Source organism: Bubalus kerabau, chromosome 2 (assembly GCF_029407905.1).
Source record: "Bubalus kerabau isolate K-KA32 ecotype Philippines breed swamp buffalo chromosome 2, PCC_UOA_SB_1v2, whole genome shotgun sequence".
NCBI classification, from domain to species: Eukaryota; Metazoa; Chordata; class Mammalia; order Artiodactyla; family Bovidae; genus Bubalus; species Bubalus kerabau.
Window position 1 is genome coordinate 127,480,807 of NC_073625.1, and position 21,307 is coordinate 127,502,113.

General features: G+C 46.5%; 1 protein-coding gene across 1 annotated transcript in view; it reads left to right on the forward strand.

The window, feature by feature from the left end:
• Positions 1-21,307, forward strand: part of DGKG (diacylglycerol kinase gamma) — a 223,186-nt gene that overhangs the window by 174,021 nt on the left and 27,858 nt on the right. The window contains exon 22 of the mRNA XM_055568807.1: positions 11,917-12,094. Coding sequence (XP_055424782.1) covers positions 11,917-12,094 — 178 coding nt within the window. The remainder of the gene's footprint in view (positions 1-11,916; positions 12,095-21,307) is intronic.

Below are 21,307 nucleotides of genomic sequence, written 5' to 3' on the forward strand. Positions count from 1 at the left end.
TTTTGGAAACTGGCACCCAGGGCAGGCTTGCTCCTGGAAATGAATTTGGTTCTCCCCTCAGCTGCAGCGTTCTACTTCCAGCCTCCCTGCCAACACCCCCTTCCAGCTGCCCCTCTCAAAGGCACCATTGTGCCTGCCTGGCACAGCAACAGAGGAGGGCTGAAGAGGAAGCAAACATTTTCTGCCCATGGGATGTTCTTAAGCAGGTTGTGTGTACATGGCTTCAATGCTGCATTCCTGGAACCCACACAGACCCGCCAAAACACCATCGTCCCCGTCACAGATGGCAGGCACTTTCCAGTCTAACTGGCCCTCCACTGCTCCCTGTCAGAGAAGGCAGGGCAGGCAGCTAGATGGACACGGGCAGCAAGAGGGGGACCACGATGCCACTTTTTCAGCACAGCATTGTAGCCTGCCAAAGCGAGGCTGAGCAGAGACTGAATCTCTGAACTGAAAGGGATTTGGTCCCATGTACCACTCAACAAAAAGATCCGTTCTGGCACATTCTGATAAGTACACATCTAGCCTTTTCTTGAATACTCCAAGGAAAGGAAGCTTACTACTTTGCCAGAAACCTGTCCATTGCTGGAAATCTCTTTCAGAAAGTTTTCTTCCCGATGTTGAACAAGGATGTATGTCCCTTTCATTGCCATATTCTTCCCTTGTCAGCCCTCAGCACAGTTCTTGGAACAAAATAGGTGCACAATAAGTGTTTGTGGGATGCATGACTGAATTCCCCATCCTTTGGGCCTGTTCCACCTTCTGGAAGCATGCAGAACATACCCTCCTGCTCCTCCACATGACTGCCCTTCATAGGGGTGCAATCTATCTTCCAAGTCCTCTCCTATTGATCTTCACTGAGCTAAATATCCCCAGTTCCTTTTATGGCTCGATGTATAGATCCCTGACTATCCTGACCTGCCTTCTCTTGATAGATTCCATTTTTTCCAGTCTCCTTAAAATGAAGAATCAAATCCCTTATATTTTATATATCCTTATATCCCAAAAGTAATCTCATAGGTAACAAAGCATGAAATTAACAGGCCTCAGGTACATGCTCCATAAGCTAGACTGTCTTTTTGATCTCGTCATTTGCATCTTCGCAGGAAACCTGTAGGTTCATGAAGCCCACCACAAACCTGATTAAAATGGGAAACATCACTGAGTGAGTGTTTCCTCATCTGTTAAAAAAAAAAAAAGGTACAAATACCAACCTTGCAGGGCTCTAAGGATTAGACATAAAATATATGAAGTGCCTGGTTCATAAGAGTTACTCAGTAAATGATTATCTATTAATATTATCACATAACATGTATATATTAGTATCTAACTGCCCACAACAGACATTAGGTTCTAAAATTGATGAAATAGATAAAACAGTTCCTCTGATTGCAGGGGAAGCCACTGCAGCTACAGCCAGGCCACGTTTTTAATGTAGACATTACTGGACCGTCTTCCTACTAATGCTCTCACCACTCATCAACACCACTCAGTTTCTTTGCTTTTCTTCCCCCAGGATCCGCATGAGATTATGGACACTAAGAACATTCTCTCTGGTTCTTCTTTAGCGGAAAAAGACAGCATTGTTGCCCTGACTGCTCTTCTTTCACTCTCAATAAATTTCTCTGTTCTGGCCATAGGCCCTACAGATACGCAGATATCTACTGCCTTCTCAGTGGTGTGCTGAGGCCAGCTTGCCTCCTGGCACATCTCTTCTTAGCTCTGCCTTTAGGGATGTCATGTTGGTAGCTTTGGCCACTGTGGGAGAATTTACACCATGAAACACCACAATCACAGCTTTTTTTTATCCTGGAGAGTCTATTAAACATTTAGCAGCATACCACTGCCTCTAGCACTGACTGCTAGAGGTCCCTGCAGGACCCATTTCCACTCCTTCCCCAGGGTCTAGCACTGAGTAAGTAGGGCCCCATCATTCTTGTCTTCTGTCTCTTAACATCGCTCACATATATCGTGCCCCATGTGTCCTATTCTTAGTACTAACTGTTAGATATAGGTTTCCCTTAGCTGTGATCAGAGGACCACTTCTTGAAGTCTTGGATTAACCTTCCAGATTTCTCCCTAATATGGATACTCATTCCACTTTCTTTCATTGGTCAATATATTCATCCTGGGAAATTGTAGAAACTCATCTGGAAGGAAAGACCCTTTGCCAGATTTCTTTAACACCTTGGTTTTCATTTGGGAATCTCTCCACAAATGAATTCTTCCAGTTTAAAAAAAGTTATATTGGACTTCGGAAATGGGTAATACATGCCAGAACTATGGAGAACACAGAGCCATGTAGCATATGGTCCCTCCCCTCTGGGAGCTTAAAATCTCCTGGGGACAGGTACATATGCATGATGCATGGCAGAATATATATATATTCAATATACAACAGAAAAAGCAAGGAAAATTCAGAGAAGGGGAAGATCAATTTCTATCTAGAGCAGTTTCCTCTATAGGAAAGGCCTCATAGTGGAGTTAGTTTTTGAAAGAGTAGGATTTTAACAGGCATAAAAGAGCTGCATGGCAGTTCAGACAGTGAGTACAACAGAAAAAGCAAGTAGGCCCAACTCTGTGACCTACATATGTGGCCCTAGTTAAGCCCTAGCTCTTGCAAGAGACAGCTGTGTGATCTAGGAAAGTTACTTACCAACTCTAGGGTTAATTGTTCTCATCATGGTGATAAGATATTAACAAACCAAATGTTCCATCTGGCTTTACCATTCTAAGATTCTGTGCTTTGGCCCTCTTTCAGCTGCTAAAATTCCTCTTTACAAAGTCACTCCTGACCCCTTAGTTGCCAGACTACATGACCAAAGGTCTGATTCCAGATCTGCTCACTCTTGATTAGCTATGTGACATTGGACCATTCCTTTTACCTCCTTAACCTCCATTTTTCTCATCTATAAAATGAGGTAATTAGACTGAATGATCTTTCAAGACACTTCAGATCTTTGATTCCATGAGAACACAGATGCAGAGACGAGAGAGAGATCCTTTTATGGCATTTGTAGACTTAAACGAAGAGTGTAGAAAGGGTGCTAGGGTGTCCACAAGGATATCCTTCCACTGAGGGACCGTGATAGGGGTCCAGACAAGGATCGTCATCCACTGACTGTGCTGTGCTAAGTCGCTCCAGTCACGTCCAACTCTGCCACCCTATGGACTATAGCCTGCCAGGTTCCTATGTCCATGGGATTCTCCAAGCAAGAATACTGGAGTGGGTTGTCGTGCCCTCCTCTACCCACTGATTAAGAACGCTATAACGAAAGATTCAAGCTGACAACACCTGAACCCACTAACCAACACGAACATCACCAAAAAATGAGACAAGTAAATTATGTGCCTGTTGATGAGATGCAATAGGAAATACATTGATAGAGTAGTCTTGCTAAAACGTCCATCCTGAATTTGATCATCCCTGCAGATAGGCTGGAATATGTTTAAAAGATACCTCAGAGGTGCCATAAGCAAAATCCAAAATCTGGAACCGCTACACAGCTTTCTGTCTCAAAGTGTGGTCCAGCACACCCAGTATCATTATCACCAGATAATGATGTAGAAATGCAGTCTCAGGCCACCTCAGACATCCTGAATCAAAATCTGCATTTAAATCATCCTGAAGTGATTTGTATGCACATTAAAGTTTGAGAAGCACTGCTCTATAGGACAAATGACCCATTTCCCCCAATAAATATTACAAGGCAAGGAAAAAAAACAAACAAACAAACAAGGAATTTATAGATCAGAAGAAACCTAAAAGACATATCAGCCAAGTTCAACCTGTAGACTTTTCAGACAAACCAGTTATTTTTTTAAATGAGACTCTTGAGGAAATTTGAACAACTACTGGATATTTATCAATATTAAAGAATTATTGTTACATTTAAAAAGTGATCAGAGAATTAGGGTAATTCTTTTTTAAGAGTCTTATCATTTAAAGATACATAAAGAATCTGCCTGCAATGCAGGAGACCCGGGTTCAATCCCTAGGTCAGGAAGATCCCTTGGAGAAAGGAATAGTAACCCACTCCAGTACTCTTGCCTGGAGAATTCCATGGAAGAGGAGCCTGACAGGCCACAGTCCATGGGGTCTCAAAGAGTTGGACATGACTGAGCAGTTTACTTTTAGAAGTATTTGTAGATGTAGACTATCAGAGATTTGCTATAAAATAATAGTTCAACATGGTGGTGGGGAAAATGAACTGAGTTAGTTCAAACAAGACTAGCCATGAGTTTCTAACTGCTGAAGCTGAGATTTGGGATTCATGGGATTTATTATTTTATTGTCCTGTATATTTGAAAATATCCCTAATAAAAATTTGCTTGTTTTCTTTAAAGTCCAAGAAGGAGTTATCCAAGATGAGAGAGTCCATCAAGAGAAGGCAGTGGCAGGGAACCCAAGATAGAAAATGTCAAGCAGAAAGGGGTCAAATGCCCCCAGAGCCATGGCGGGTGAGGGTTGTTCCACCTTATAATCCACCTGGAAGAGGTCATTCCAGACAGCAGACACTGCCAGATGGCAGGGAGGATGAAACCAAACAATCTGAGTTCTGAACTGAAGAAAATCAGTGCAATCGGTGGCACCTTGAATCGAGGTTAGAAGACGAGAGAATTTCCTAGTTGCTAAAAACTGAAACAGGTCATCAAATAAATTACGGGATCTCCTTCTCTAAGGACCTTCAAAAATAGGATCCACAAGGCTAAAATGGAGGCGGCCTCATTCCCCATCTGCCGCCTTTTTCAGGTCACCGAGGCCGCCAGGCACCCGGGGCGCGGAAAAGCCCACAGCCCGGGCAGGGAAGCACCACTGCCCTCTCTCACGTCCTCGGCTCTGTCCCTCTCAGGCAGCACGGCGAACTTGGCAGGTCCTAGCTCTGCCCATAATTATGAGGATTTTAGGAATCGCAGAGATGGGTGGAAGGGGATGGGAGGATGGGAATGAATAGGACTACCCACTGACTCTCCACCGTCCCTCGGCTCAGAAACTAGAACTTGCGATTGTCTTCGCCAGGGGTCACGAAGTTTGAACTCGCCGACAGCTGCGGGCCGGCACAGTGGGGCCTGGAGCAGGCGGGTGCGGGCGGCTCCGGGCCGCGCTCCGGCAGATTCCTGAACGTCTTCCAGGCGGCCAGGAGCCGGGCTGGGCCGGGATGCACCCACCCACCCCATGCGCCGGCAGCGCCGCTGCCTCAGACCCGTGTCCGGCACCTCACCGCCCTCGCCGGCTGGGAGCACGGCTCGGGGCGTGTGCGTGCATGCTGCCGAGGGGCTGGGGACAAGAACTGTCTCTGTTTCAACCCATATCAGGCTATAACTACCTGGGTTTCACTGCACGCAGCCTCGACTCGGAGGCGAGCCTGCCGGCCCAGAGCTAGGTTAGGGATGGCCAACGGTGCGCGCAGGGACTGCCGCCCTCCTTGCACTCTTCCCAGGAGCACCCCCCCCCAACCCCGCTCCCCTCTCCCATGGGAGCAGGGGGAGGGGGGGCCCCATGACGTCATGGAACTGCTGGAGGATTTAGCTCAGGAACCCGCCGGGGGCTATGTACCATTTAAGCCTCCAGTGTACTTCTCTCCACGGCTCCACGTTTCCAAATCCAGCACGGCAGCTTTCCACCTTTCCCGAGCCCTAAGCAGCCCTGGGATTCTGAAAGAAATCAGTGCGTGGTGTCTAGGCCAAGAAGCGTGGAGAATGGGCATGCAGGTATGGTCTGGCAAGGCTCCCACTAGCATGAGTTGGGCCAAAAGGCCATTAAAATGCTTCCAGCAAGGCCTCAGACAGTGGGAGAATGATTTCAGGCTGAAAAATGCCTCATAGCACAGGTATTATTGTTATTATTAACAGTAATAACAGTGCAGACAATTATGGAATGCTACTGCCTTCCAGAAACCAATCAAACCCTTTAAGTAGATGCGATTTCCCTACCCCCACCCCATCTTACAGATGACAGATTAAAGCTGGAAGAGTTAAGGAACCAAGGAGGATCCAGGATCATACAGCTGGCAAGTGACAGAGCCAAGATTTAAACCCATATCTCTGCCTCCAAGCTCAGGCATGCTCCTTCCAAGACAAGGCACTGCCTCTCAGTTTTCAAATAGGTGCATTCCGAAGGTGGGGGCATCTATAGCCAGCAGTCCCCGAGCTCCCCCCACCTCCTCCACTCTCCCCAGTCCACCTATGACTCAGTGAGATGGTGGGGGAGGGGACATTCTATCATAAAGCAAAGTGAAGACTGTTTGCTCTTCCAGAGAGGTTAACGGCTTACCAAGTTAATAACTAACACTCTGAGCTTGTTATGACTAAAGGTGGAGGGGATAGGGCACACTTAAAGCGGCAGTTGGAAGAAAGGGGACATTGTGGAATACTAGGTACCAACGACTGGGCTGTGCAACTAGTTTACTCAAAAAAAAAAAACACCAAGCTAGCACAGAGGCAAGATATAATGCTGATACCAACACTGGAGTGCTGGGCACTGCTCTTAGCACTCTATAAGACAGAGTAGTGGTGGGAGATTTCAGTTATTCAAACAGCTGGAAGTTTAATTTTGTGATAAGTCTAGCATCAGCAAAAGTCCCATGTTGCTGCACTGACTTTCATCTCCAAAGTAGAATCTGGCATCTGACTTGCTTAGGTTTGCAACTGAGCTCTGCCAGCCTGTAGAGTGGAAGTTGTGTAGCCTTATACCAGCACCCTAATCTCTCTGAGACTCTGTCACTTGGAGGTAGCAATAGTGCCTCCCTCATGGTGTTCATGTAAGCATCCCAAGAGAGTGTAAGGGCAGGACCAGTACAGTGCACAAGGAAGTTCTCATCAGACAACTGCTAATATTATTATTATTACCTCTAGAAGGGAGGAGGGATTTTGACCAACATTGATTAAATTGAGCTCATGCAGAAGTAACTACAACCAAAAGAAAGAGTGTCTGAGTGGTCTAGGAGGCCATAAGGGTGCAAGAATTCAGTGCTGGGCACCGGGTTGAACAAAGATAATTTCAGAGAGTTTGGTGAAAAGTCTGATCCAGTGGGATTCTAGCCCAAATCCCTAAATAAGAATATGTGTTTAAAGGACAAAAAGATGAAAGACATCCCAAAGTATATTTCTTAACAGTTCATTAATTCTTTCAGGAAGAAAACAGCAAAAAGTTTTTAATTAAAAAAAAAAAAAAAGAATCACCATGACAGCAACAAGGCGGTCTGGGTTGTACACATCCTTTTGGAGGGTTGTACACATCCTCTTGAGAAACCTGTATGCAGGTCAGGAGACAACAGTTAGAACTGGACATGGAACAACAGACTGGATCCAAATAGGAAAAGGAGTCCGTCAAGGCTGTATACTGTTACCCTGCTTATTTAATTTATATGCAGAGTACATCATGAGAAACGCTGGACTGGAAGAAACACAAGCTGGAATCAAGATTGCCAGGAGAAATATCAATAACCTCAGATATGCAGATGACACCACCCTTATGGCAGAAAGTAAGGACCTAAAAAGCCTCTTGATGAAAGTGAAAGAGGAGAGTGAAAAAGTTGGCTTAAAGCTCAGCATTCAGAAAACGAAGATCATGGCATCCGGTCCCATCACTTCATGGGAAATAGATGGGGAAACAGTGGAAACAGTGTCAGACTTTATTTTTTGGGGCTCCAAAATCACTGCAGATGGTGATTGCAGCCATGAAATTAAAAGATGCTTACTCCTTAGAAGGAAAGTTATGACCAACCTAGATAACATATTGAAAAGCAGAGACATTACTTTGCCAACAAAGGTCCATCTAGTCAAGGCTATAGTTTTTCCAGTGGTCATGTATGAATGTGAGAGTTGGACTGTGAAGAAGGCTGAGCGCCGAAGAATTGATGCTTTTGAACTGTGGTGTTGGAGAAGACTCTTGAGAGTCCCTTGGACTGCAAGGAGATCCAACCAGTCCATTCTGAAGGAGATCAGCCCTGGGATTTCTTTGGAAGGAATGATGCTAAAGCTGAAACTCCAGTACTTTGGCCACCTCATGCGAAGAGTTGACTCATTGGAAAAGACTCTGATGCTGGGAGGGATTGGGGGCAGGAGGAGAAGGGGATGACAGAGGATGAGATGGCTGGATGGCATCACCGACTCAATGGACGTGAGTTTGAGTGAACTCCGGGAGTTGGTGAGGGACAGGGAGGCCTGGCGTGCTGCAATTCATGGGGTCACAAAGAGTCAGACACGACTGAGCTACTGAACTGAACTGAACTGAACACATATTCATAGGGGTTTCCCTGGTGGCTCAGCAGTAAAGAATCTGCCTGCTATGCAGGAGACGCGAGTTTGATCTCTAGGTGGAGAAGATCCCCTAGAGAAGAGAATGGCAGTCCATTCTGATATTCTTGCCTGGGAAATCCCACAGACAGAGGAGCCTGCCAGGCTACAGTCCATGGGGTCACAAAAGTAGGACATGACTTAGTGACTAAACCACCACCATCAGACATACTCACAGATAAAGTGTGAGTATGTGCCCAAGTGTGAATATACAAAGGCAACTCAGACCTGTGATCCTGGCTTTGGGCAAGCTGAAGGCCAAGCAGAATCTTAGACAGTGTTTGAAGCAAAAAAGAACATGGAAAGCATACCTCATTAGGATTTTTCCATTCCAAGAGAGCTTTTTTATCTTTTCCAGAAGGAGCGAGAGTAGCTTTAACAAAAAAATGGAATAGATGATAAAGGTGGGTATCAGAACCCAAGGTTGATCAATAGAGAACTAATTGACCTTGGAAAGCATACACATTTAAATCCAAGTTGCTGGACAAACCTATATAGATGTCGTTTGGTGACCACTTCGACAAATCTACAAAGCAGAGTAGGTTCCAGCCAATGAGAGGCAAATAGACAAATGCCCCAGTTTTTTAAAAATTAGGGATACATTCTGGAAGGCACAGACTGACAAACTTTATCCCAACCCCTGGGAAAATTCTGGAATCAAGAATTAACCAAGTATTTGCCCTTTATAGACGTTAATGGCTTTATATGAGTTCTCTTATTCCTTTTCTGATAGAGGTCGTAAGGTGGTCATTTAGGAAATATTATTTGATCTCAGCACAATGTCTTATGTTTCAGTGGAAAGAGCACAAATTTGAGGTCTGCAGACCGGGATACTAGCCCAGCTACACAATTATGAGTTGGGTGACCTTAACCTCTCTGGCCTCATTGATGAAAGATAGGACGTGTTCTCTTAGGTCCCTGTCATCTCTAAGTTCCATGATTCCACACTGTAATGAAAAGTGGGCTAGGTGACAGTCGTACACAGAGGATGCATCCCTAATAAGGCAGCCATACCCCAAGGACCATTTAATGTACAATATCTGGTGTGTTAAACTAACCAAGGAAAGGGCTTGTTCCCTGTTTTGCCCATTATGTACATGTATTAAAGACAGTCTCCAAATGAGAAGAGAGCCATGGCATATGGTCATAGAATGAAGATTTAATATAAACTAGATGGACTGGAGGAGGCTTGGGCTGAAAGCCAGATGAAATAAGTGTAAAACCCTATGTCTAAGTTATTTAAAAATACCTACACAAGTTCAGGATGAAGAAGAGCAGGCCGAGAAGTAGATGATGGAATCAGGATCTGAGTGCCTGAGATGACCTCCCATTCAAGGTGAAGTGATTCAGCCATCATCTAGCTGCTCACAAAAGAGCTAATGCAACTTTGATCATACTTGACAATAAGAATATTGATCATGGCGGACATAGTGAGCCCGTACATGGGCTCCCCATATTCTCATTTCTGGGGCATGATAGTATTGGGGGATTCCAGCCCCAGGAAGTGCGGATGCCTTTGCCAACTGTGCCATCAGATCCTGCCATTGGTGGTGTTTTCAGTGCCAGGACCTTCTAGAGTAAGAGAGTAACTGACCATAGTGTGTGTTCAGTTCAGTTCAGTTCAGTCGCTCAGTCGTGTCCGACTCTTTGCGACCCCATGAATCGTAGCACGCCAGGCCTCCCTGTCCATCACCATCTCCCGGAGTTCACTCAAACTCAGGTCCATCGAATCAGTGATGCCATCCAGCCATCTCATCCTCTGTCGATCGCTCTTCCTCCTGCCCCCAATCCCTCCCAGCATCAGAGTCTTTTCCAGTGAGTCAACTCTTCACATGAGGTGGCCAAAGTACTGGAGCTTCAGTGTGTGTAGATCAGGGCAAGTCCGCAGGAGGGGCCAGAGGGCTGAGAGCACTCACCCAGAGGAGGCACAACTAGATGGTGGTGTGAGAGGGAGGAGAGAGAGAGGAGCGGCTAAGACTAAGGCTCCGAGGCCTGCTGTCAATCCACGTACTTCTGTTTGTAAGTTGTGCAACTTGGGCAAGTTACTTAACCCCCTCTGTGTCTTGGTTTCCTCAAATGTAAAGTGAGGGTAATCTTAGTAACTAATTTATAAGATTATTATGAAGGTAATAACGGAGATGTGTATAAAAGCTTACTGGTCAATGGCAACGTTTTAGTACATATGCACAGTGATGAAGTGTACATATCATCATGTACCTGGTGGGTGCTCCCATGGAAGAGGAAGGAGGCTCATTCTGACTTCAGAAGGGAGAAAAGGACCAATGGGTGGAAGCAGGGAGGAACAGAAGGAGCAGGTCAACCTTGAAAGACCTGTCAAATAATCAGAACTTCCTAATAAAGAAAGGAATTCCTGGTCACCAGAGAAGCCTACTCTATTCCATTTTGTAGCTGGGGAAACAAGTCATGCGGATGATAAGATACCATAAATTAGGCAACAATTTATGAATTGTTAAATGGCAACAAGCCCTACCTTTGCATTCTTCCTCTTTTGAGAAATCTCTATAAGTTTGGATTTGTAGGTAACCTCAAAGAGAGATTTTTGTTGCATGCTTCTAATTTTTTTCCTGCCTCATAATAAGCAAGATAAAGAGGGCTTTGTAGTCCAGTTCCCCAACTTTGAATCCCTGCTCTGTTACTTATCAACTGTGCTATCTTGGACAACTTGGCTTACCTCTCTGGGTAGTGTTTTCTTCTGTAAATGAAGTAAACTACCTCCAGTTCTGAAGAACAAGGATCAGAGCTAATATATTTCTTGCTGTGTTGGTGAGCGTTATGCCAAGGTAGGCTGACCTCTATTAGATACCTGAGACAGACAGATTCAAGCCTTCTGGCCTTTTGTACCTGGCGGGATGCGGGTGGTGGAGACTGGATAAAGAAACTCTGCTACATCAGCAAGCACATATGCCAAAATTGCACTTAGGATAGAGATATAGGAGACAGAAAAAGTCTGAAAGCCGGCCAAATCTTAAAGTCTTATACTTCTCACAAGAGGGATTAAATAAGAAGGGGTAAGATGAAACTTTCCTGTCATTTGTTCGAATCTGGACTCCATGTTCCACCATATCTTCACAGTGGTGCAGGAGGGGCAGGGTTGATGATAATGAAGTTGGACTGGAGCGCAGTTTGCAGTTGTCTTCTAAACCAGCCCTTCTAGATCTATAGGTCAGTGGTCCCCAACATTTTTGGCACCAAGGACCGGTTTCGTGGAAGACAGTTTTTCCACAGAGGAAGGAATAGCTTCAGGATGATTCAAGCACATTACATTCATTGGGCACTTTATTTCTGTTATTATTATATCAATTCCACCTCAGATCATTAAGCATTAGATCCCAGAGGTTGGGGAGCCCTGCTAAAGATGGTTCCTGAAGCTTTGTACTGTACCCCCAGAGCTGACAAGAAATCACCTCCCTCATCTCACTGCAGTGGATAAGGCATTAGACCTGAGCAACTTTAGCCAAGATTCAACTTCTGACAGAGGCTGGCTGGTGGCTAACGGCCTGTCACATTCTTGATGAGAGCCCCCACCACACTCACCGCACCTTGAATTGGGATACAATGAGGACACTAACAGATGACCTTTTGTTCTCTTTCCCCCAGTGTGACGGGGTTGGGGTGGACCTGAGCAGCATCTTCCTTGAAGGCATTGCTATTCTCAACATTCCCAGCATGTATGGTGGCACCAATCTCTGGGGAGAAACCAAGAAGAACCGGGCTGTGATCCGGGAAAGCAGGAAGGTCATCACTGACCCCAAGGAACTGAAATTCTGTGTTCAAGGTAAGCCAAGCATGAGAAAAATCGTGCTAGGTCAGTGCCCCAGTGGGAGCCATATTCAGGTGGGTCTGTCAGCAAACCGTATTAGGGTCTACAGCAGGCTCTAGAAGGTTCTGCAGCCTTACAAGAACCCAGCGATACCCTGACTCATCCCTGATGCATCATCATTTATAACCTAATTGAGAAGAGAAAATATACAGTAAGGGATCCCTAAATGGCAGTCAGTAATCAGACCTTGGGTTTGAAACTCCATGAGGTTAGGGGTCAAATGCTACTTGTGTCAGGATTACCAGTCCTTCAGTAACTAAATCCAGTAGTCAATTCTCAACCTTAATCTTGCTTCATCTGTCAGCAGCATTTGACCCTACCTGATCACTTCTTCCAGGACACCACACCTTCCTGGTTTCCCTTCTTCCCACTGGTTACTTCTCGTTAGTCTCTTTTGCTGCTTCCTCATCTTCTCTCTGACCTCTTGGTGCTGGAGGGTCCCTAGGCAGGGTCCTCAGCCCTCTCCTCTCTCTGCTCTCACTCCCTTGATGACCTCATTGAGTAGTGAGACTTTATTTAAGGACCACGTGAGGGCGAGTGACTCAGCAAGTCCAAAACTGAGCTCCAGCATCCCTCCCTCAAACCTTCTCCACCCACAGCCTTCTCCATCTCAGTTGACGATAACTCCAACCTGCCCATTGCTTAAGCCAAAACACTTGGCAGCATCCTTGATTCCCTTTTATCTCACATTTCATATCCAACCCATCAGAAAATCTGTTAGCTCTACTTCTTAAAAACATCTAAGATTCACCCACTTCTCACCACTGCGTTCCTACCACCTTGGTCTGAGCCACCATCCTCTGCCCCCTAGATTCCTGCACATCCTCCCAGCTGAATTCCCTGCTTGTACCCCCACCCTCTACAGTCTGTTCTCACCACCTCATCAGAATGCCCATGGGCAAATATGTCTGACTGTGCCACTCTTCTCAAAATTCTGCAGTGGCTAAGATTAAAAGCTAAAGGTCTTCACATGGCCTCAAGGACCCTAAATGGTTTGGCCTCTCATTAGGTCTAGACGTCTTTCACTCCCCCTCACTCCCTCTGCCTCTGCCACCCTGGCACCTCTAACACGGCAGGCCACTTCCATGAGCCGACTCTTCTTTCTGCCTGGAACTTGGTAGTGTGCCTTAGAGGTCATCAGGTAGGCTATCCTACCCACCAGGATACAGAACACAGGTCTCTGAGAATGCCCTTAAAATTATTTTCAGCCCTACGCCTTACCAGCCATTTCCACCAATGCACCAAATGGGACTCAAAGTTCCTGGCATCTCTGACTCCTCTGTGGATTGGACAAACAGGCCTCACTCATCCCCAGGGATCCACAGTAGACTCGGTGACCTGGGGCTGGGGGAGAAGCCATATGTGAAGAGGGCTGTGGCAAAGATCCCCCAGTGAGGAGGCAGGAGAATGGATTCAGATCCAAGTGCTGGCATTCACCTACTTCTTGGCACTTCGGGTTTCTTTGCTGTAAACCCCACATCTGATGTAGAAGTTTTGATAACTGAATGGATGGGATTGACCATTGGTTTCTAAACCACACCTGTCTATAGAAAATGAAGTCCTGGGCCCCAGCCCAGATCTCCCTAATCAATCTCTGGGTTGGTTCCTGGGAATCTGGACCTCCGCAGACGATCTGATGGGCTGCCAGGCTTGAGAAACACTGACACAGACAAGAGTCCAGGAATCGGAGTCTGGGTTCTTTGATGTCCGAGGCTGTTAGTCCTAAGACTGGATGCGATCCCACCAGTAGGAGGAAACAAAACTTGGCTGACCATCCAAGAAAGTGGTTACTGGCTTACTTCAGACCTACCTGTTAGACAATCAGATTGTCATATTCCAAGGTCATCAAGAGGTTCACCATCACACCTGTCCTTTTTAAGAGAGAACTGGGGAATTTTTTTTTTCTCTGCTGCCCTCTTAAGTCCCTTTTCCTTCACACAGTAAACTTTTCAATTTGTATAAATTATTAAATTGAGTAATGTGTTCCTCCTTCCTCCCTTGGCAGGGGAAGTTGTGGGTACTAGCAGAGGGTGGGGGAAGCATTGGAGGTTGTAGAAAGTTCCTGCAAACTTTCTCACCCTGGTGCTTCCGTCCCAGCCCCCACTCTGGCATCTCAGCAGAATAGAATCAGGGCAGGATCCCACCACCCATATCAGGCAGAGACTTGGGGACACCCTTGCTGAAGATGTGTTCCAGTTAGAACTCAAGGACAACTGTCCGTTCCTTACATGTCTTACCATTTATCTTCCCCTTCTTCAAGCAAGAATAATGTCTGCTGATCACTCATGACCATCATGTACAGGAACTCTCTTCCCCAAATCCCCCTTTCTCACCCCAAGAATATGCTTTCGGAGCTAAAAATGAAGCTACTTCCTGTTCTTTAGATGAGGACATGAGCTGATCAGAGCAGAGGCTGAGGAGGGAGCTTTGGCTTCTTAGCTTTGCAGAGAACCAACCAACAGTGAGCTCTCTTAAAGGGCCATAATCTCCTTTAAGATGAGATGTTAATGAGGAAAAGCTAAAGAGGTGACCCATTTTAGTGGAAAAGCACTGGCCTGGTAGTCAAGAATTCTGAGTTCCTATCCAGTCTCTGCCTCTCACTAGTGTGTGATGTTGGGCAAGTTCACTCACCTTCTTGGGTTTCAGTTTTCATTATCTGTAAAACAGGCAAATCTGACAGTTGTACAGGTTCCCATAGCGCACAGGTTCCTTACAGAGCTGCAGAATTATGACATGGCCAGGTTTTGGTCTAATGGATTCCTTGAACAGAATTATATGGCAGGTTTCTTTTTTCAGTGTGTTTTGTCTCACACCTTACAGGCCGGTGGCTGAGAAGGTAGGGATCTCTCTCTCTGCACATCCATTATTTGTTGGGATTTGTTACTCTGGCAATTTTACTGCGCTTGAGGGTCAGGGAAGAGACAGGAGAAATTAGTGGGAGGGAAGGGGTCTATCATAGGAAATGTTAAAGGAAATGACAACAGAAAAGGTTACTGTCAAATCTCATCATGGGTCAGTCTTTCTTCTAGGAAAAGAAATCCAAAAAAAATCAATCAGGATTAACATGGGGACTTGCCTGGTGGTCCAGTGGCTAAGATTCTGTGTTTCCAATGCAGGGGTTTCAGGTTTGATCCCTGGTTGGGGAACTAAGATCACACATGCCATGCAGTGTAGACACCCCAAAAAAATGTTTTTTAATTAAAAAAAAAAAAAGGTTAGCATGGAATGAGTTCTATACAACCATTGGCTGATTAGAAAGCAAGAAGTGGTCCTGGGAAAAGCACCAAGCTTGAAGTTGAATGACCTGGATTTAAATTTAGGCTTTATACTTTATAATCTTATAAACCTTGGAAAGTCACCCAACCTTTCTGAGTCTCAGCTTCCTCATCTGTAAAATTGGCATAATAATATCTAGCTTGTTATCATGATGGATGTCAGAGTACCTGGAACATAGTATAACCTCAAGCTGTAAGAAAATTTTCTCCTCACCTTTAATGCTGTTTTATATTGGTGCTAGGAGAAGGCAATGGCACCCCACTCCAGTACTCTTGCTTGGACAATCCCATGGACGGAGGAGCCTGGTAGGCTGCAGTTCATGGGGTCGTGAAGAGTCAGACACGACTGAGCGACTTCACTTTCACCTTTCACTTTCATGCATTGGAGAAGGAAATGGCAACCCACTCTGGTGTTCTTGCCTGGAGAATCCCAGGGATGGCTGAGCCTGGCGGGCTGCCGTCTATGGGGTCGCACAGAGTCGGACACGACTGAAGCGACTTAGCAGCAGCAGCAGCATATTGGTGCTAACAGCCAGATTTCTGATTTTGAAGTTCTTCTCTCTAGCCTTGCCGCCTACCCACACTGTCACTAAGAAACAGTAGAGATCCTGCCAAACTCCAGCCACCCCTTTGCCCTAGCACATTAAACTCATACCATCAACTGTACCTACTGCCTCTTTTCTAGACCTTTCAAGGATGGAGGCTAGATGATTTTAATTTTTGTATCCCCAATGCCTGACCCAATAGGGTTAGTCAAAAGAAAAAAAAATAGTTGTTGGATAATTGAGCAGTCCACAGCATTCATCCTTTTTAGTTTTTGTAATACCAATAAGAATAGTGACAGATAGTATTTTGTAGTTAGTTTTGCATATATTGACTTAATCTAGTCCTAACCAGAAACCCATGAGTAAGGGTATACCTACTCCCCACCATGTCACTATTTCATAGTTGGGAAAAACAGAGGCCCAGAGAAGTGGCAGGACTTACACAATTTATATCCAGTGGTTGCAGCAGAACCAAGTCCATGATTCCTGGCCTGGCCCCAAGTGGTTAGTGTCCACCTAGAACATTTATCTGAGAACCTACTATGTGTACTGCACAAGCCAGACACTCAGGAAACAGGAAGTATTTATGATCCAATCCAAACAAACACTTGGTTGAAATTCTGCTCCTCCTGCAAGACCTACCCCAAGGGCCATCTGCTTCCTGGAGCCTATAGTGGCACCCCTGGAAGTGAATCTGGCCTCTGAATTCCTAGAGCACTTAATTTTGCCTTCTGTCTTGACAGCACACTGGTTATGGATGGCCTTTTCTCATAGGCATGGGTATCCTCATCATATCTTTCTCTTGCCAGTACCTGGAAAATAGGCAGCATGTGTTCTTCACCTTTGTGTCCCCTTCAAAGACTAACGTTCTACCTGGCGCATTTCTACAGAAATGCTTGTCAGAAGGAGGGAGAGAGAAAGAAAGGAATCTTGCCTTTGGTCTATGAGCACAGTGGGCAGTAGATTCTGGAGCTGGACAGGAACAGACCCTCAGTGAAAAATGTTGGCGAAAAAAACGTCTTATAAACTGTTCAATTCAAGTATTTGTGAAACTGAGAATTTCATTTTATGAAACCATTAGAAACTCACTTGGTAAGTAAGCTATGCCTTAAAGAAAAAGTGAAAGTGAAGTCGCTTGGTTGTATCCGACTCTTTGCGACCCCATGGTCTGTAGCCCACCAGGCTCCTCCGTCCATGGGATTTTCCAGGCAAGAATACTGGAGTGAGTTGCCATTTCCTTCTCCAGGGGATCTTCCCGACCCATAGCTTAGAGGACTTATAGCTGAGAGTCAGTGTAGAGTAAGAGCCTAACCATTTAACTAGAAGTTGAAAGACCCAGGCCTCCCCACCACCAGCCGTGTGACATTGGTTGAGTCATTGAACCTCTCCAAGCCTCCATGTCAACCCTTGCAAGATGGAACCTGTTATAATCTCTCCTTCAGCATAGCCACCTTGTTTGGAGGGTTAAATGAGATCCTCCACTTAGAACACTTATCAGAATGCCTGGAACATAGTAAGCACTTGATCAATAGTGATCAGAAGAATTAAATGATAAGTATTTAGTACGTAAGAAAATGACCAAATTTAGAATTTCACTCTCTTGATCTCTGCTTCAGGAATTTGGTCTAGAGCAACCCATAACTCTAACAAAGATTACTTGTTGGCACTGTGCCTAATGTGTTTGGCTGTTGCTGCCAGTGTGGAGGTTCCACCTGAGCAAGCTGTCTGCTGAAGCAAGGTAAGGGGAACAGTGCCAAATCCTGAAGCACCAAGGGTGTGCACGGCACAAGATTGCATCAGTCCTTATCAGGCTAAAGGCTAGGGCGTAAAGCCCTGGAAGCTCTGCCACTGCTTCTTTCTGGCACCACCCTGGATGTGAATGCAGAGACTTCCTACACATGTTCTCAGGCTCTTCTCTGAGCTTCATATCTGTCCCCATCCAGCCTTCAGTCTGGAGCCAGTAGCAGCCTTGAGGCTATGTCAACCACAGCTGGCCCCTCTGGTTATTCGATATTAAGGTCACCTTCCCCTCAGCGATTTCTTAGTCAATCCCATTTGAACTGCCACCAGAGTGTCCTAGACGAGTTTCTAAGCAATGAGGGCATAAATCTGCGCAGAGTCTTATTAGGTAATAATTTTTTCAATTCCTGGTAAAGACAGGGAGACAGACACCGTTGGTAGGATATACAGTTTGAGTCAGTTTCCCAGCAGTGGGGACAGGCTTTCTGTCATTTATTCAACACACACATACGAAGCACCAACCAAGTGCCAGGCACTGCTGCTGCTGCTGCTAAGTCACTTCAGTCATGTCCGACTCTGTGCTGCCCCATAGACGGCAGCCCACAGACTCCCCCGTCCCTGGGATTCTCCAGGCAAGAACACTGGAGTGAGTTGCCATTTCCTTCTCCAATGCATGAAAGTGAAAAGTGAAAGCGAAGTCGTTCAGTCGTGTCCGACCCTCAGCGACCCCATGGACTGCAGCCTACCAGGCTCCTCCATCCATGGGATTTTCCAGGCACGAGTACTGGAGTAGGGTGCCATCGCCTTCTCCGAATGTCAGGCACAGTGACGAGCAAAACCAGGCCTAACACCTGCAGCCATTAGGGAGTGCAGGAGCCAGGCCTCAGTTAAACAGTCCCACTGATAGGCATAGAATTAGACTCTGTCATAAGCGCTAAGAAGGAGTATCATGGCTACCCAGTACGCCAGTCGGCCAGCTGGGTGTGGCTACAGATATGCCTCACTAGCCTGGTACTCAAACCGACTAGCAGGCACTCACACAGGCAGCCTCCTGGCAAAAGCATATAGTCATCAAATATGCCGCCCAGATGCCCGGGTCTTGCCTGGGAAGAGGAAAACCCGCCACCTCACAGCCAGTTGACACCACTGTGCAGGCGCAGGTAATTCAGTCTGCCCACGCACTGTGCCCGCATAGATCTTCACTAGTTGTATGGGTCATACCCTGAATCCCAAAACAAGGGAAAGGGGCCCCAACTAGACATCAGAGATCCACCATCCCAGGTGGAGAGCCACAGTTCAGTGAGACAACACGATAATCACGAGCACATGAGTTCAGTGCTTCTCGGGGCTCCCTCCTCGCTTATATGACACCAGAACAGAAAGTGGCCAGTTGGGTTCAAGACCTGTCCAAGGCTGTAGGTTCCCAATTTTCCTATCTGGTGGAAACCTGACCAGAAAGACAGTCATAGTGAGCAATCACCAGCCTCTTACTGCTCATTCAAGTTGAAAAATAGAAATGTTCCTAAAAAGCATGCATTTTGCAGAGGTCTCTCTGGCCAAGGTCTCACCTCGGGGCTGAGACAGAGCAAGGAGAGTGACCCCCTTCGAGCCTGGGGATACTTAGATGTGCACTGGGATGTCCCTCAGTGCTGGGAAGTAACCATGGCAACATACTAGTCATTCCTTGTGACAGTGGCAGGCCTACAGAGTGACCCTGCTCTGCTTTCCACAGAAAATCAGCTTTGTCACTCAGTCCTTCAGGCACCCACATTGGAATCAACAAACCCCAAGGCATTCTCTTCCCCCTCTTTACACATCCTCCCTCCTCTCCTATAGCCCACCACCTACCCCCACGTTCCCTGCCTTGTTGACAGCATCACCTGTTGCCCAAGGTAGGGACCCAGAGTCAAGCATTTCCCCTATGGTGGCTCGTGAAACTGTCCTGTAATTATTAACTCAGATGGTGTCTCTCCCACCCAACTGTGAGCTCACAGTTCTAGATGTCATACTTCCTTCTACATGCCTATGCCTGGCATGGTCTCTGAGACCTCGAAAAAGCTAATTAACATTGGTTGACCAGAAGCTCCCAGGGCCAGGAGCACCTGAAGTGGTAAGATAGGGAATTGTGTTTGATGGGATGGAACGTGTGTGTGTGTGATGCTCGTGAGCAGTGTTCCAGGGCCCCTGTGCTGGCGTCAGCCTGTACAGGAGGCCAGGAGGTCGCCTCCCATCCATACTGGTCCTTTCTCTGAGCCCCTGTGTACTCCCAGCTGCCTCTGTGTTGTGCAGCCCCTCTGCTCCTTTCGAGGCTGCCTGCTGGACTCTGCGGGTTATCCAGGTGTGTTTTCACAGCTTCCAAATAAAAGCTGCACAACCTGATTCTCAGATGCCCGGAGAAGCTATAATGTTTCCTATAGTATTGAAATCCCAGAATCACAGGTCTCTTTAGAAATTTAGAGGTCCTTTCCTCTAGATAAGGAGAGTGAGAACCAGCAAGGTGAAGTGGCTGGCTTGACCAAACCCGGACTGAAATGCCGGTCTTTTAGTTCACACAGGCCTGCTCTCTGTGCACTAGAGCAGAGGTTGGCAAATTTCCCCTATAAAGGACCACATAGTAACTATTAAAATAGTTAGGCCTTGTGGGCCATACCATCTCAGGTACAACTGCTTTCCTCCAACCACTTAGCATGAAAGTGGTCATAGACAACACGCAGACACGAATGGGCATGGCTGGGTTCCAGTCCAACTTTATTTACACAAACAAGCAGTGGGCTGGGTCTGGTCCTCCAGCTGTGGTTTGCCCAGCCCTGCACTGGGACCTCATGTGGTCCACAGCCAGCATCAAAGGCCTCACCTGAGAGTGTCAGAATATAGGCCAGACCTCCCGAAGCCAAATCTGCCCATCAGCAAGATCCCCTGGTGGTGTATGCCTGCTCCAGATTGAGAAGTACTGCACTGGTGGGCCTGGCTGCCCCCGCTGAGAATGCCAAGGAGAAATTTCCAGATTAGAAAAATGCGGCCCAGGGAGGTTAATTGGCCCATCCAGGGTAACACAAGTTGGTGGACCGGGGACTACAGCCCAAGTTCTAGTCTTTCAAACATGGAATTGCTTCTACACACACCAGAGAACCCATCCTATCCTCCCCACTTCTGCCTGTCCCTGACCCAACCCGCATTTACTAGAAATTCGAGTGAAGCAATTCCTCATTCTTTCCCAGCTGACTTGTGAATCAAGAGAACTCTGCCTCCAGCTGTGTCTCCTCCCACCCACTCCCTGCCAAGACTGGGAGGGGCAGGGGAGGCAGCATTGGGCATCCAGAGGCTGTTCCCCTTCTGCAGAGGGAAACTTGCTCACACAGGTTCAAGTTGGAGTTAAACTCCAACTGAATTCCTGTCTTTGGAGATTTGCAGCTCAAAATAGAACGAAAGAACCTTTCATTTTTCACTTGCAGAAGAAACTTCTAGACCAGCTCTCTGGCAGGCCTAGACATTATAGATTTTTCCCTCTTCTGCTTGCCCCATCTTGACCCACATACCAGCTCCTGTTCCCCTGTTGCAGCTTTAATACCTGGCACCTTCTAAGAAGCAACCCACAGCAAGACTCCATG